Source organism: Colobus angolensis, unplaced genomic scaffold (genome assembly GCF_000951035.1).
Source record: "Colobus angolensis palliatus isolate OR3802 unplaced genomic scaffold, Cang.pa_1.0 Scaffold112, whole genome shotgun sequence".
Taxonomy (NCBI): Eukaryota; Metazoa; Chordata; class Mammalia; order Primates; family Cercopithecidae; genus Colobus; species Colobus angolensis.
In genome coordinates, this window is record NW_012112253.1 from 2,086,338 (window position 1) to 2,104,110 (window position 17,773).

The 17,773-nt window shown below is 35.7% G+C and overlaps 1 protein-coding gene across 2 annotated transcripts in view; it reads right to left on the minus strand.

Moving 5' to 3' along the window:
- MEF2A (myocyte enhancer factor 2A) overlaps positions 1 to 17,773 on the minus strand; it is a 162,201-nt gene that overhangs the window by 79,819 nt on the left and 64,609 nt on the right. For both annotated transcript variants that reach the window (XM_011957695.1, XM_011957686.1), the window contains one exon: positions 11,734 to 11,929. In XM_011957695.1, the coding sequence (XP_011813085.1) occupies positions 11,734 to 11,787 (54 nt within the window). In that variant the 5' untranslated portion in view covers positions 11,788 to 11,929. Of the gene's footprint in view, positions 1 to 11,733; positions 11,930 to 17,773 lie in introns of those variants that run through there.

The window sequence follows — 17,773 nt, forward strand, 5'->3', positions numbered from 1 at the left end:
TAAAAATTATGCCACCCAACAACCCTCCTTGGGGTGAGCAAGAGTTACCCTTGATCCCTCTTCTTCTAATAAGGGATGGGAAAGGAGTGCGAGGGAACTCTCTGCACTTTCTGCTCAAATGCTGTTGTGAACCTCAAACTTCTCTAAAACATAAAGTCTATTTAAAAAACAGTTTTTGAATGGTCAGTAAGAATGTACTTTTGAATAATCTTTGGAATTGTGAAATAACATAAAGTTCAGCAATTTTCCCCATGGATATCTATCACATGATTTTCTTCCTGTAACTTTAACTATCAGGCTAGACTTAAAATCAGTTATTGCAGTAGCTATTAAAGAAGTAGAGGATCTTCAGTATCATGAAAAGCGATTACAGCCACTAGAAATTTTTTTCACGGGCATAACTTTAATATCCTCTTTCATTACAGGTATAATACGTACATGTAAAAGCAAAACAACAACAAAATTCACTTCACATGTACAATTCAAAGACATCTCTGTATTTTTTCAGTCTGTTTTATTTCCTGCGTAGCATGATAAAATTAAACAGTAGTACAGTAGTTCAACGGTTTTCACTAAATTTAAGCAGAGTATCTGTTTTCTCCCTATAGTAACACCAAATTCATTTAACATCTACACATCTTAGCATTTAATCACTTTAACCACTCTTAATTTTATGTAGATCTAACCTCATTGATAGTCTCAAAACCTTGTTTCCTCTGTATTTCTCAAGTGCACAAAGCACAATACTCCAGGTATTATACCACCGCTCAAATATTCTGTTAGCTAGTAAATCGAATGAAAATAGAGTTGAGAATGTTCTTTAAATTTTCATTTAACAAGAAAATTTAACTAGCCAATACAATCTAGTCTGTTCAAGATACATATTTACGTGTAAATTGTGTCATATATCCAAATCACCTTTTACGAATTATCTTTGAATACTGGTCTATATTTGATACTTTAAAATTCTCAGCAGGGCGCAGTGGCTCACGCCTGTAATCCCAGCACTTTGGGAGGCTGAGGTAGGTGAATCACGAGGTCAGGAGATCGAGACCACTGTGGTTAACAATGCGAAACCTCGTCTCTACTGAAAATACAAAAAATCAGCTGGGCGTGGTGGCAGGCGCCTGTAGTCCCAGCTACTCGGGAGGCTGAGGCAGGAGAATGGCGTGAACCCAGAAGGCAGAGCTTGCAGTGAGCCGAGATTGTACCACTGTACTCCAGCCTGGGGGACACAGCAAGACTCCGTCCGTCTCCAAAAAAAAAAAAAAAAAATTTCTCAATATAAAACAGATACAAGTAAAAAAAACCTCAACATCTGTTGATGTACTTGTTTTTACAAACAGATTTGGAACAAACAAAAACAAAATAGAATACAATGGAGGAAAGCAATAAGGAAAGGAATGAAAAAATACTATCACTTATGACAAGAGTATTATGCCTAGAAGATTAGATTATAACAAAATATAGCAAGTCACAAAGCAAGAAAACAAGCTGCTAAGAGTCTACATTTTGCCTCAATTTTAGTGTTTTCAGTTCAAAAGAAGTTTTTGGTTGTCATACAGAGATTTTCCTTCTACATATAGCTAAGATATCTAAAAGTGAAAAATCAGTAAAAGCCAACTAATTAATTAGTACTGTGTTAATTACTAATTTTACAATATAGCCATGTTTTAGTTCATAAATTTCACATGAAAGAGGTAATGTAATCTAAAATTAGGCTACAGAATACTAACTACATAATTAAAACTCAAGATTCAACTTTATTATTCTAAGACAATATTTTTAAACTGATGATTTTAATTACATTAAAATGATGTAAATTCTTTACATAAAGAAATCACAAAATTTAGTTTTAAATTCAAAATGGAATAAAGTCGTGTTTACTCCTCTCTACTCCTCTAAAAACATGCATACGTACACATACATATATACATAATAAAAAAGAGACTGGGCTTTCTTCAAGGAAAGTAAGAATCCCAAACTACAAATTTTCATCTGCCAGATTTGATGAAACTTAGATGAAAATGAAAGTGGATTCAGAGAATTCACACTGAGTTCTTCACAAAAGTGGCAATGTCCTCTGAGAGGATCCTCTGATTAGTGCTAGAAGATTCACAAGTGTGAGAAGTCCATGAAATAAGAATCTTGTTCTAAATGTAGAACGCCAGGTAAGGTGAAAACAAAGCAAACAAAGAAAATAATTTTATAGGAAAGCTATTTCTGTTAACTCACACCTAATTGCCAAAACTGTCAGAGATCACAGATCTAAAATGTGAGCTGGTATGGCTCAGAAAAGAATGAGAAGAGAAAAAAAATCAAATCATAACAGAGATTTTTAGCACAATAATAAAAATCAAACAATCAAAACAGAAAACTAAAATGAATAGAAAAAAGTTGTTTGTATTGTTGACAGATAATGAAGACACCAAAAAAGCCCAGAGCAATTGGCAAAGGGAAAATATTTATTAAAAAATAAAATACAGAAAGGCCACACCATCTCTTAAAAAAAGTGACAAGGAATAATCATATTCATGGCATATTCAGATTAAGTTACTGAATGTCAAGGTCAAAGAAAGAATACCGTGTACACCAAGGAAGGAAGTGGGTCACTTTTAAGAAGAGAAAAAACTCAGTCTGGTGTTAGAATTCTGGCAACATTCAAAATCACAAGACCAAATCTCTACAATGTTCTGGGGAAAAGAAATAGGGCCTATACCTAGAACGTTAGACCTAGCCAAGTTAGACTTCAAGTATAAAGACAATAAACATTTTCAAACTTAAAAAAACTCAGGAAGTATAACACCTACAAGCCCTTGTTAGGGGCCAAAAAAAAAAAAACAAAAAAAACAAGCATTACTTGCTGGAAAAAAAAAAGTCATCTGAGTAGAATATAATTTGAAAAAAGTTCAATGCTGCACATTCAGCTTCTAAAACAAAGATACTGTGTGGCAGTGAGTTGGTGCTAAAAAAATTTGTTGAATACATCTGTAAAGGAATAATGAAGAAACAGTGAGAAACCCCAGAGGTTATGCTGGAGAATGTACAGGGTAATGGGTGTGGAGGCTTGTATTCTGGAGAAGAAATTGGCCAGTGGGATTACGAGAAGACAATTTTTTTTTTTTTGGAGACAGAGTCTCGCTCTGCTGCCCAGGTTGGAGTGCAGTGGCGTGATCTCACCTCACTGCAAGCTCCGCCTCCCGGGTTCACTCCATCCTCCTGCCTCAGCCTCCTGAGTAGCTGGGACTACAGGCCCACCCTGCAACGCCCGGCTAATTTTTTGTATTTTTTTTAGTATAGACGGGGTTTCACCGTGTTAACCAGGATGGTCTGGATCTTCTGACCTTGTGATTGACCCGCCTCGGCCTCCCAAAATGCTGGGATTACAGGCATGAGCAACCATGCCTGGCCAAGAAGACAAATTTTTAAAACAGCAGTTTGGGTTCAACTTGTGCTTCTCACCTCTGCTGCTTGGAACACTTAATGCCTGCCACATCACAAGAGAATTAGCAGCCATGCTGATGCAGACAGACACCCTCCAAAATAAAACCTGAGCAGTACAGAAGCTCTGCTGGAGATAGGAGTTGAAGATATCAGGTAGAAACTGACTAACCTCTGGCAGTGTGACTTCTCAACCATTCTGACTCAGAACCTCCAAGTCTGGTGGATTACCAGGTAGATAAAGTATCTTCTTCCAATGTTCTTTTCCCTGCCTGGGGGCCTCTCTGTGGAGCTGCAATCAGAGTTCTTGGCGGATACTATGACTTTTGTGATGGCTAGGGCCCTCTAACAAATTTATATGATCAACTAGGATCATGTAAACTAGTACAAACATATACAAGATCACAGGGAATAAAAATCAACTAGACTGGTGAGTTAAGAGATGTAACAAACTAGATAAAAAACCAATATCCAACCTTTTATACTATCTATAAAAGACATACCTAAAATATAAGGAAACAGTAAGGATGAAAGTTAACACAGAGTTTCAGACCTATCAAGAAAATACTGGCTGGGCGCCGTGGTTCACACTGTAATCCCAGCACTTCGGGAGTACCAGGCAGGAGGATCACTTTAGCTCAAGAGTTTGAGACCAGTCTGGGCAACATGGTGAGACCTCATCTCTGCAAAAAGTACAAAAACTAGCCAGGCATGGTGCACATACCTGTAGCCCCAGTTACTCTGGAGGCTGAAACAGGAGGATTGCTTGAGCGCAGGAGGTCAAGGCTGCAGTGAGCCATGATCATGCCAATGCACTCCAGCCTGGGTGACAGAGCAAGACCCTGTCTCAAAAAAAAAAAAAGAAAGAAAAGAGGGGAGGGGAGAAAGGGAGCGAAAGAGGGAAAGAGGGAGGAAGGAAGGAAAAGAAAAAAAGAAAAGGAAAGGAAGAAATGTGTAGCTATATCAAGGTGAGGTAAGGTAGATTTAAGACAAATACGCTTTACTGAGGATAAAGATGGTCAATACGTATGGCGAAATTCGCCAAGAAGGTACAACAACTCTAAATATGTGCAAGCCTAATGAAATAGTCCCCAAATGTGTAAAACAGTATATATTAAACGAATATAATACACAGAGAAATTAACAAATCCACCATTGTGGTAAGTACAATTATTGATAGATCTCAATGAATGAAAAACAAAAGTCACAAAGAATACAGAAGGTTTGAACACAACAATGAGAGTGATCTGAAAGATATATGGAGACGCATGCATCCAACAATTAAAGAATACATATTTACCCAACTCCACTTGGAACATGTAAAAAACCAATCATGATTTAGGAAATAAAGCAAGTCTTAACACACTTAAAAAGGCTCACAATCTACTGAAATAAGGGCAATATAAACCACTATAAAGCACTGTGATAAGCCCTGTCATAAAAGTGTTTACAGAATGTTTTGGTAAAGACTGAAAGATACTATCTGAAACAGAGACAATACATATAGAGTATCCAGAATATGTAAAGAACTGAGAGAAAAAAATCAAAACCAACAACCCAGCACAAAATAAGCAAACCACAAAAACAGGTTGCATTTCACTTTCCTAAGACCAGAAAAAACAATAAAATAAAATTTAAAAAGGGACAAAGACAGAAAAAATAGAGTTTTAAAAGAAAAGAAGACAAGACAGAAAGAAAGAAGGAAAGGGAAAGTATATGGGCAAATAGGAATTCTCATACTAACTTACTACAGTGTATCTAGTACAATCACTTCGGAAAGCAACAGGAAAACATGGTAAAGGTGATGATGGACATACTCAGCCTAGCAATTCCTTCTAAAAGTATTTATCACAGAGCAACTTTTACCCATGTATAAAGAGACAGGTCGACAGATGTATACTGCAACACCATTTATAATAGTAAAAAATTAGGAACAACATTAATTGTCCTTTGATAGAAGTATTGATGAATTAAGAATATTTATTCCTATAACTAGCTGTGCTGAATGAATAAGAGCAGATGGATCTAAAACACTACATTGTGTGCAGAAGAAAGCAAGTGCAGATGCAAACGTCATTACATAAAACTTTAAACCCATGTTGAAACAATATTAAATAATACCTATAAAAAAAAACAAAGAAAATACAATGTAAATTCATGACAGGGGTTATCATGAGAAGGAAAGTAGGAAGAGACTAGGAAAAATTATAAAGAGGATAGCAAATCTCTAATTTTTTTCACTTTGTAAATAAAAATAAAAATATATAACAGCACTGACCCTTTTGGATAATGAATATAGCAATCCTTGAAGTATTGTTCTCTGTATTCTACCTTTGGAACCTTTAGAAAAAAAATTTATTTTTAAACTGCTGTCTTTTTTTTTTTTAAGTATATAAGGATGTCTGCTTCTAGGTTAAAGAGAGTAGTTGTTCCAAGTCCAAAGAACCCACTGAAATCAACTAGTAAAACAGAATGAAATATAGCCAATATCTGTTTAAAGATATCAGAAAGCTGCTGAAGCAGGAAGACTGGAGATGCTAAGATTCTATAATATCTTTCACATACAAGGTCTGAAGACTCATTAAAAAACCACTAGACATGTCAAAAGACTGCATCATATAATTGAGAACAAAGAAAAAAAGGGATCAGATATGGACCTACAGGTAATCCAGATACAGCTGTTAGCAGACATGAACTTAAAGATAACTATGGCTAATATTTTTTAAAAATAGTTTTAAAATGGAAAAAAAATGCATGAAAAGATGGGCTATTTCACATAAAAATGAAAAATCAAAAAGAAATTCTAGAATTGAAACTATATTATCAGAAATTAAGAACTTATTAGGCTGTTTCATCAGTTAATTTTAAAAAGCAGAGAAAGGCTTACTAGAAAATAGATTGCTAGAAAATAAGTAACTAGAAAACATTCAAACTGAAGTACAGAGGGAAAAAGGAGTAAAAAATACAGGAGGACAAAATACATAAGAAATGTCTGGGACACAAAACAGTTACATGTAACTAGAATCCCAGAGAAGGAAAAAATAGGACACAAGCAATATCTGAAGACACATGCCCCTTGTGGGTCCATCACAGTAAAAACGTATATTAACAAAGGAAAAGCAAAAGGCTTCAAAGCAACAAAACAAAAAAAGGCACATTATCTTTAAAAAAAATTTTTTTTTAAGATGAAAAGCTGGCCTCTCAACAGAAATGAATGGAAGTTGGAAGACAAGTGCTTCAAAGTACTAAGAGAATAAAACTGCCAATCTAGAATTCTACAACCAATAAACACAGCTTTCAAAATGATGATACAACTAAAAAACAATTAAAAATTACGCAAAGGATTTGAATAGACATTTTTCCAAGGAAGATATATAAATGTCCAATAAGCACATGAAAAGATGCTCAACATCATTAGCCATCAGAGAAATGCAAACTAAAACCACAAGTACCAGTTTATACCCATCACGATGGCTACAATAAAAAAGACAGGGCCGGGGGCAGTGGCTCATGCCTGTGATCCCAGCACTTTGGGAAGCCAAGGTGGGTAGATCAAGAGGTCAGGAGATCGAGACCATCCTGGCTGACATGGTGAAACCCCGTCTCTACTAAAAATACAAAAAAACTAGCCAGGCGTGGCGGTGGGCGCCTGTAATCCCAGCTACTCGGGAGGCTGCAGCAGGAGAATGGCGCGTGAGCCTGGGAGGTGGAGCTTGCAGTGGGCTGAGATCCCACCACTGCACTCCAGCCTGGGCGAAAGAGTAAGACTCCGTCTTACACAGGAAAAACAAACAAACAAAAAGACAGACAGACAATAACAAGTGTTGGCTGGGATGTGGAAAACCTAGAATGCTGACACATGGCTGGCAGCATACAAAAATGGTGCACTTTGGCAGTCTGGCATTTCTCAAAATGTTAAACTTAAGAGTTACCATGTCATCTAGCAATTCTTAAGTACACTTTTATATACTTAGCAGCAAATATGCAGAAAATAAAATTTGAGAAGAAATGTAATAATGCTTTAGAAAATCAAATACCTACTAATAAATATAACAAAAAATGTAGAAGACTTATTTTGAAAACTATCAGCCATTAAGGAGCGAATTAATGAAAACCAAATGAAATATAAACATGTTCATAGATTGTAAGACTTGACACTGTAAAGATTTCAATTCTCCCTAAATAGATCCACACATCCAGTGGAAAAAAAAACCCTAAATTCCAGTAGGTTTTTTGTTTTCTTAAGAGAACACTGACACTTGATTTCATTTGGATATTCTGAAAAAGCACAAGAATAGTCAGCTGGTTCTGCAAAAAAAAAAAAGGTGCAGAACTACACTACCAGATATCAAATTATAGTAATTAAAACAGTGTAGAATTAAGCAAGGATATACAAATAATCAAATGGAACAAAATAGAGAATTCAGAAACAGTTTCACATACATACAGTTATTCAACTCATGCTAAAGGCAACTCTGTCATACAGTGAGGAAAGTATGGTTTTTGCAATAAATTGTACTGGGACAACTAAATATCCATCTGGAAAATAACAAATTCTGACCCCTACACCTCAAACCAAACACAAAAATAAACACCAAATGGATAACAGGTCTAAAACATGAAAGGTTAAAAAAAACAAAAGAGTTCTTACAGAAGAAAGCATAGAAGAATAGCTTCATAGCCTTATGGTAAGTAAAATTTCTTAAACGTGACACAAAAGGCACTAGTCATAAAGGAAAGGGAAAAAAAGGTAAATGGGAAACCATTAAAATATTATTGATTTTTTAAAACATTAAGAAAGTGTAGGCCTGATGTGGCGGCTCGTGACTGTACTCCTAGTGCTTTGGGAAGCCACAGCAGGAAGATCACTGAAGGCCCAGAGTTCCTGATGATTCTGGGCAAAACATCATCTCTACAAAAAATAAAAGAATGGTACCTGCCTGTAGTCCAAACTACTCAAGAGGTGAAGATGAGAGGATTATGTGAGCCCAAAAGTTTGAGTTACAGTGACCTATGATCACACCACTGCACTCTAGCCTGGGCGTCAGAGCAAGACCCTGTCTCTAAAATAAAATTTTAAAAAAGAAAGTGAAAAGGCATAGTTTTAGAGTTAATATTTATAATGCATATCATGGACAAAACACTCATCTGATTATATAGAATGCATATTAATAATAAAAAAGCAGGCAGCCCATTAGAAGAAAACAAAATGAAGTGAATAGACGAGTCACAAAAGTAGATATATATCTAAATGGCCAATAAAAATATGAAAAAGTGAGCACCTTCATTAGACATCATGGAAACTTAAGATTAAAGTAAATTACTATTGCTCACCTACCAGAATGACTAAAATGAAAAGGACAACACCCAGTATTGCTCAAGACTGGAGCAGCTAGAACTCTTACACACTGCCAGCAGAGTGTAAACTAGTAGAACTACTTTAGAAAACTTCTGTCAACTACTAACCAAATGTATAACTTTATAACTCAGCAATTGCACTCCTATTTACCCAAGTGTTCACGTATACTATCGAGAATATTCAAAATTACAGCCTTCATAATAATACCAAAGTAGAAAGCAATCCAAATGTCCATTTACAATAGAAAAAAGTAAATACATAAATTGTATTCTATTGACACAATAGGTTATACATCAATGAAAATGTACAAGATATATTTACATATACCTACATGCAACAACACTGATAAATTTCACAAATGTAATATTGTGCAAAAGAACACACACTGTTCATATAAATTCAACAACAGATATAATTAATCTACAGTGTTACAAGTCAGGATAACAACTTTCCTTGGGGCAGGGGGAAACAATTGGAGACAGGATAAACTGTGCCTCTGGGGTGGTGCTCTGGGATATGCTGAACTACATGGTCTTGTTCTTTGTGCAAAAATTCACTGAACCACACACTCTTAGGATTTCTGAATTTTTCTTAATCTTATACTTTAATACAGTTTACTTTTTAAAAAGTGTTTTAGATAAGGAAGGACAAACACAAGGTTTCACCAGAAGCTTCTATGTTTTACCTCTGGTGAAACATAAGGTTTCACCAGAAGTAAAGTGAAGCAGCTCTTTAAGTGTATGATACTGTCACTCCTCTACCACCCACAAGATTGTGTAGTGTTCCAATGATGAAGTGTGATTTTTATTTTGCTAGTTCACACCTGTAATTCAAAACTCTTATTTGCTACTACCTCCTCCAATAAATAGTCTCTAAACCACTCCATCAGAAGTTAGTGGTTTCTTCTATAAACTTCTCCCAGTATCTGAGATTATTTCTATTTGCCACATATTTAGAGCTCCTGTGTAGGCTATATATTTTTAGTGAGTTTCTAGGACCTAGGACCTAACCACAGTCTCTTGGGATATCTGAATCTGGACAAATAAATGACATCTCTTTTCTTCTGCAAATATACACTTCTTCTCCCTTTCATGAAGAAACATGAAACTTTTAACTCAGAATCAAATTCTAAAATCAATAAAATTAAGATACTCTTTTAGTTTGTGACAAATTGTTTCTGTGTCTAATTTAACCTGAAAAATAAACTTTCCAATTATTTCTTTTACGTCTTTTCTCCACTCTTTGCTGAAATTACCTGAGACAGAAATTCAGATAGTCCTTGTCCCATTTGGCAGCTAGGCAAGAAGCTGACACAGCAGCTAAGTCCAACGTAAGAACAGGCTCACATTCTAGTTGCTTAGCGGCAGTATCCATCTTTTTGACAAGGTCATTTCCTCAACTCAAAAAGTTCCACTACACAGTCACCTACACATTCCTAAGCTACTCTTTCCCCTAAAAATGTAAATCCCTTCCATAGGTAGGTCCAGTTTAGCTATGTCCAATTTAAACATGACTATCTACAGAATAATGAGGGCTCAAGAACTTTATGTGTCCTCCAGTTCTCTGCTTGTATGCTATTCCCCAATAAACCCTATTTTATATTTATACTGCATATATTCATGAAGCAGGTCCCTATGCCTCCTCTATACTTCCTAATCCTCAGATTGTGAAGGGAAGATAATTTGCAGCCTTGCTTGGAATCATTCCTTTGGAATAATAGCATGGATAGTTTACCAATCTTTCCTATTGCAACAACCTTCATAACGAATCATATTGTGTGGGCCTTATGTCTTTGTTGAACAATCTTCATGAGTTGAAACCAGGGCCTCCTCTTTAATTCAGTCTATGGGCAACCCTCATCACTCCCACCAACTTCCTTACAGCCTGCTCAGTTGAGTTTTATCGCCAATTATATCTATATTCTAGTGAATTACTACTCAGATTCTGCAGAACACATCTTCAGTTTTGTTCTGTTCCTGGTAAACTTTCTGAAACCACCTGTTCTTGAAACTTTTCCTGATATGCAACTTTCCCAGAGACAGCATCTCTCCAGTAGTTCCTTTATAATATGCTATGAAATGATTTTTCCTTCTTTCTTCTGAACTAAGGAGTTGGTAAACTTTTTCTAGAAGTGCCAGAGAGTAAAGATTTTAAGCTTATGGACCATATAGTTTCTGGGGCAACTACTCAGTTCTGTTGTTATAATGCAAAAGCAGCCATAGACAATATGTAAATGAATGAGCATGACTGTGCTCTAATAAAACTTCATTTACAATAACAGATGGCCAGCCCATGGGCCATAGTTTGTTAAGCCAACATTAGACACTTAAAACTTCTGGCCTCTTCATATGCCAGCATCATTATAATTACCTTGAGAATCTGTAATTTACCCACACTGGTACCATAAAATAACTTCAATATATTTTATCAATTAAAACTGAGGTACATACATAAATTTATAAATATTTGCAATAAGTATAAAAAAATTCTCATTATATATTGGTTAACTAGAAAATTTAACTGACTAGAACATTCACTGATAATTATAGTTAACTTAGCTACTACCTAATTATAAAAATAGATAACTTAAAAATAATCAATATAAAAAGACTAACAGTCAAATATATAATCAAATACACAGAAGACTAAGTACCTTATGAAAAATCTATACAATGGACAGTAATGGTGGGGACTGTGGTGATTTTACTCTTGAGTATCTATGTTTTCTGTGACATATATCTATAATAAGGAAGTCTCTTTAAAGCAGATGATGAAAAGACACAATTTTATGATTGTTAGAATTTTTCATTTAATCTGTAACTAAAAATATTTAGACTTAAAATTAAGTTTAAGAAAAACCCAACCATTCTGTCCTATGTTCTTTTTTTAAAAGAATATTTATATCAATTAAATAAATTAAAATTTTCATTTACCTGTCGGTTCCTTTCATCCATTATGCGTGTGATTTGTATTTTCTTCCGCCCCATTTTCAGTCACCTTTCCTTATTTCCTTATATTCCAAATATTTAATTCAAAAGCTAATTTTCTTCAATACCCTAATGCATCGTACACAGCTTCTATTATTTCAGCTTCTAGTCCAAGGGGTACAGCTGAAATTTTCTACAAGATCTAAAAGAAAACACAAATTAGAAGATTTAAAATCTGTGAGTTTACAAATCATGTAAGTGTTACACAAATTTCAAATTTGCTTTTACACTGCACACAGCATTATTAGTTGAAATTTCTGGTTATACAAAATTAGTAAATAAGTTGAAGTCTTGTTAACTTTACCCCTAAAATACCTCTTGAATCTCTTTGTGTCTCTAGTTCTGGTTAAACTAATGCAATAATAATGTTTGAGGTTTTCTCAATGTATATAATAATAGCAGCAAGAGCCAAGCCTTACTGAAATTCTTCTACGTACTAGGCATTTTCCTAAGTATGGATATGTCTTAACTCATTCAAACCTAACAGCAATCTGTAATTATTACCTCCATTTTATAAATAGAGACACTGAGACACAGAAAAATTCAGCAATACACCCAAGGTCACATAGTAAGGGGCACAGCTTGGTGTTATAAACTCAGGAAGTCTGGTTCCAGCACTTCTGTTCTTAACAACACAGAATATCCTTAAAAACTTCTGATGACCTCCATACCAAACAATGAACTAATCTGGATAGCCCCAATCTGTCTTTTCAAATTCTTGCAAATTGCCCTAGCCTCCAGCCAAATTACTATTTGTCAATTCACAAAGCTACTACATACTTTCATAAAAACATGCATTTAAATGAAACATTCCTTTGGCCATTTAATGAACACCTCCTTATCAGTCAAGGTTCAGTTTGCACAACACTTTCCAGATGAAGTGAAAATCTATTTCCTTTGGTAGAATAAACCACAGCAACTTTGTGTGTGTGTATAAATTCCAAGTCTGCTTTCCTTTAAGACTGTGAATCCTTCAAGACTTAAAAAATCTTTCAAGTGTTTTTTATTTCACTTATGATGTGTAGCAGGATGACTGGAAATGATATAGTCTGTCATGTTCTGAATGACGGCCGTGTCATTTTAAAAAGCTAGTGCTTTCAGACTTACATAATAAAAATATGAGGAGATGGGGGAATGAATGCTATAATACAACAGTCATAATAATACATTCCCATGGGAATTTTATGCAAGTATTTTCAATACTGTACATATGTATCTATAAAACTTCAATTGTACTGTGCAAATCCAGTGTGTGATTAAATCTGGCTTTTGCTCAATCAAAAGCTATGAGCCTTTCATTACTTCTCATTTCCAGCACTAACAAAAGCACAGCATTTCTTATTTATCTTCCCTCATTAATCTTATTTCTTCATTCATACAAATATTAGTTGATCAGCTATTAACAACTGACTGATAACCTATTGTTCACCTGCTTCTAATCAATGTACTTCCAAACACTGAACTATGCACAGACGATAACGTGGCCAGACAAAAAAAAAAAAAGGAAATGATTCCTAATCTAGCAGAGTCTAGTAGAAGAAAAAGACATTAACCAAAGCATAATCAAATGAGTTTGCATAATTCGAAACTAGAAAGCTCATTTATCTGAATTAAATTTATGGTTCAGGAAAGGCTTCCCTGAGGATGTGCCTCATACTCAAATCTGAGTATGAGGGTATATATATTAGGCAGGGAGAAAAGCATGTGCAAAAGCCCCATGACAAAAGGGAACAGGAAACATCAGAGGAACTGAAAGATAGCTAGTCACTGGGGGGACCCAAACAACAGGCAGCTGTGTTGTAGAATATTTCTTTTAAAAGATCACATTGTATCCAATTCCCAATATAAAAACTTGTACTGTAGTAGGCAGGAGAAATATTAATACATTTTACTGCAGAGACAGTATTGCTAAGGCATGCAAGATATTTTAATGGCTGTAAGATGGATACATTGTACTACCTTATATCACCTAAAAAATTCTGAATTCTAGAACATATTTGGGCATTTTTTGCTTTTGACAATGGTGGAGTAGTTTGCTTCAAACCAACCTTCCTTTGAGAACAACTAGAAAAGAAAAACACAAGAGAATCTGTTTTGTATCACTAGAGAACTTTCAAAACTAGAGAATCTGCAGGGCGGAGATCTGGAAGAAATAGGTGATACCAGTCTCTGGATTCATCTGTCTGTAGATTCCAAAACCATTGCCCGAGAGACTGAGAAAGTTAATAGAGTTTTCAAGAGACCTGGGGGTGGACACACAAAACTTAGATTTAGGGCCTGCCAAGGAGGAATAGCCCTAGTAAACACATCAGGCATATGGACAGACTCCAAAGAACTATACTCTAGGCATAAAGGTAAACCAGAAACAGACTAGCCCACACAGGAAGAAAAGCACAGCTTTAAATCATCTCAATCCCTAATTAGATTAAGGCAATCTGGGCTAACTACTCTTATCAGCCTAGCTGTATACCAGTAGCAAAAGTAATTCTCAGCAGAAAGATAGCATCATCTAGAAATTCATATTTTTTTCACGTTTCATATAAATGTCTAGAAATCAAAATATAACCAGTCAAAACCCAAATGAAACCAAGATTTTAAATATGGCAATAGAAACAAATTCACAGTAGATCCAGATAATGGTGTTATCAGAAAAAAGTTTAAAATAAGTTAAATATTCAAGGAATTAAAAAGTAAAATTAAGAATTTTAATAAACAAAAAGTGGAAAACATGAAACAAAACACACAATTTTGAAAAAGAAGTGATGGATGGTTTTAATAATACTTTAGACACAGCTGAAGAAAGAATCAACCCAGAAGATAGGAAAGAAGAAAACACCTAGACTGAAGCACAAAAAGAGAATGAGAAATATAGACAAGACTGAGAAATTACAGCACATGGAAAACGGATACAAAATACATGTAACTGGAGTCTCAGAGGGGAGGAGAAAACATATAAGCAAGAAAAAAATACCTGAAGACATAATAGCTAAGAACTTTCAAAACTGACCAATGAGACATCAAGCCACAGATTCAAGAAGCTCTATGAATCCTCAAGCAAAATAAATACAAAGAAAACTACACTTAGGCACATCAAAGGGGAGAGGGGAAGAAGGAAAGAAAGAGGGGAGGGAGAACAGAGGGACAGGGGCAAGAGTGGGGGAGAGAGAAGGAGGTCCCCCATCCCCATAGATTTTTTGAGACAGAGACTCGCTCTGTCACCCAGGCTGGAGTGCAGTGGCGTGATCTTGGCTCACTGCAACATTTGCTTCCCAGGTTCAAGCAATTCTCCTGTCTCAGTCTCCCAAGTTGCTGGGACTACAGGCGCCTGTCACCATGCCCGGCTAATTTTTTGTATTTTTAGTAGAGACAGGGTTTCTCAGAGTTAGCCAGTGTGGGATACGATGAGGTTTCTCTTCAAATAACACGTTCAGTCTTTTATTCTTTAATTCATAGTAACCCCGAAGCCTTTTCCCCTTTTTCTCCTTTTTGCCTTTGTGAGATGCCCAGGCATGCCACAGTAGCAGGCATTATCAGTACCAGCTCACATTCCTTTCCTGATTTGGAAAGAGGACTAACTTTCAAGGTCATTACAGACACCCCTTCCCCTTTCCCCTCCACTTTCTTTTACGTACCCGTCTTATCTAAAAAAAATCAAATGTTTAGCCAACCGGGATTAGTTCAGATTGTACAACCCCACCCCAGCCAATGGGGAAAAGGTACAGGGGCAGGTCTTGCGTCAGGAATAAAGGCTCTCATGCCCCTTTGTTCAGGTGTGCTCTCATGGCAACTGGCCAAGGAAGCCCCCTCTGCGCAGAAGTAAAATTGCTTTGCTAAGAATCCTTTGTTAGAGTGTTCAATTTCCTTAAGATTCTGAGTGTTATTTCTAAAACCAGGAGAGTCTCAATCTCCTGACCTCATGATCCACCCGCCTCAGCCTCCCAAAGTGCTGGGATTACAGGCGTGAGCCACCGCGTCCGGCCAGACAGAGAGATCTTACAAGCAGTCAGAAAAAATTTAAAAGATTAACTTTAAGAGGCAACAATAAGAGTTATAGCTGGCTGACTTTCCCAAATAATAAAAGCTAGAAGACAATGAAATGATGTCTTCAAAGTGCTGGTGGGGAAATGCCAAACTAAAATTTTGTATCTGACAGAAAAAAAAAAAAAATCCTTCTGAAATGAAGGCAAAATAGAGAGGCAACTTTAAGGCAAACAAACAGTTTGTTGTCAGGAAATACTGAAGAGACTTTTTCAAGTAGAAAGAAAAAAGAACCCTAAATGCAGCTTGGATATGCACAAAAAATGAAGTGCAATGAACAGGGGTGAGCAAGGTTAAGTGAATAATTCCAAAGGAATACTGACTAAAAAATAATACTTTGTGGGACTTCAAATGTTACAATACATAACAGTAATAGTACATAATAGGAGACTATAGTAAAATGAAATAAAAGTGTTCTAAAATCCTTTCATTGATTAGGAAGTGGAAAAAACACTCATTTACTTTAGACTTCAATAAGTCAAGGATGCATGTGGTAATCTCTTGGGTAACCATGGCAAGAGCAGTAAAAGTACAAATAGTTAAGAGGAGGGAAAAAAATGGATTAATAAATAACCCAAAAGAAGGCAAGAAAGGAAAGACAAATAGAAAGCAAACAGGGAGATGATAGATTAAATCCAAATATGTAAGTAATGACATTAAATATGATTAAACTAAACCTCCAATTTTTAAAAGAAGATAATAGAAGTGGATTAAAAAAACAAACCCCAATTATATGATGATTACAGAGGACACATCTTAAATATGGGGATACAGAAAAAAAAGTAAAAGCATAGTGAAAGACACACCATGTAAAACACAAACCAAAAGAAAGTTGTGTGGCTATCATAGTAAACTTGAATGCAGGAGGTAGACACTAGATACATATACATGGATTGCATGGATAGATATAGGATACTTCAAAACAATAAAAGTTCAATTCACCAGGAAGACGTATCAATTCTAAATTTGAGTGTACCTAACAACACTTACAGTTAGGAATCTGCTCCTGAAAATCAGATATTCTGCGTGAAAACCATAACCAGAAATTTATTTCCCATTATTTCAAGTAGGGAAAAATTATAATATGTTACACATCAACCATACTCCCCAATCATTTCTCTTTTAAAATTCAACACACACAAAAATGCCCATTTATAGTAAATTACCATGGCTAAGGGATGTAAAATGCTTACTATATGACTTCATATGCAGTTACTTTCTCACGGCTTTTTTCCCTTCTCCACAATTTAACACTTCCTCAACTTTTTTGTGCATTCTACAAATCTAAGCAAAAATAAGGGCTAAATACGAAAGGCGATTAGAAAAATGTTCAGGACAAACACACACAGAAGACAACGACTCAAAGGCTTCTAATATTATAATGTCTTGCTTATTGCCAGCAACATCAGAGATGCACATTCCCTTTACATGCTTCAAAATGCCTGAACATGATTCTAATATTCTACAAACTATACTTGGAATATAATTTGTGACTTTTCCCATACACCAGTTTGTTAGACTACTGAGTTTTGCAAGGTAAAAATATACTTTTCCTAAATAAACCTCAGCTAAGAAACAGGGTATGCCTATATATAAAGCCAACACCAAAAAAACTAAGTCAAGTCTACAATTATAGCAAGTCAATTTTTTTTTTTTGAGATAGAGTCTCGCTCTGTCACCCAGGCTGGAGTACAGTGGCGTGATATCGGCTCACTGCAACCTCTACCTCCTAGGTTCAAGTGATTCTCCTGCCACAGCCTCCTGAGTAGCTGGGACCACAGGGACCCACCATCAAGTTCAGCTAATTTTTGTATTTTTAGTAGAGGCAGGGTTTCACCATGTTGGCCAGGGTGGTCTCCAACTCCCACTTTTTCACTGGCCCTAACCCACTTCATGTTCCTTACTATCCTCCTCAACCAGTTTAATTTTCACACCCTCGCCCCCTTTT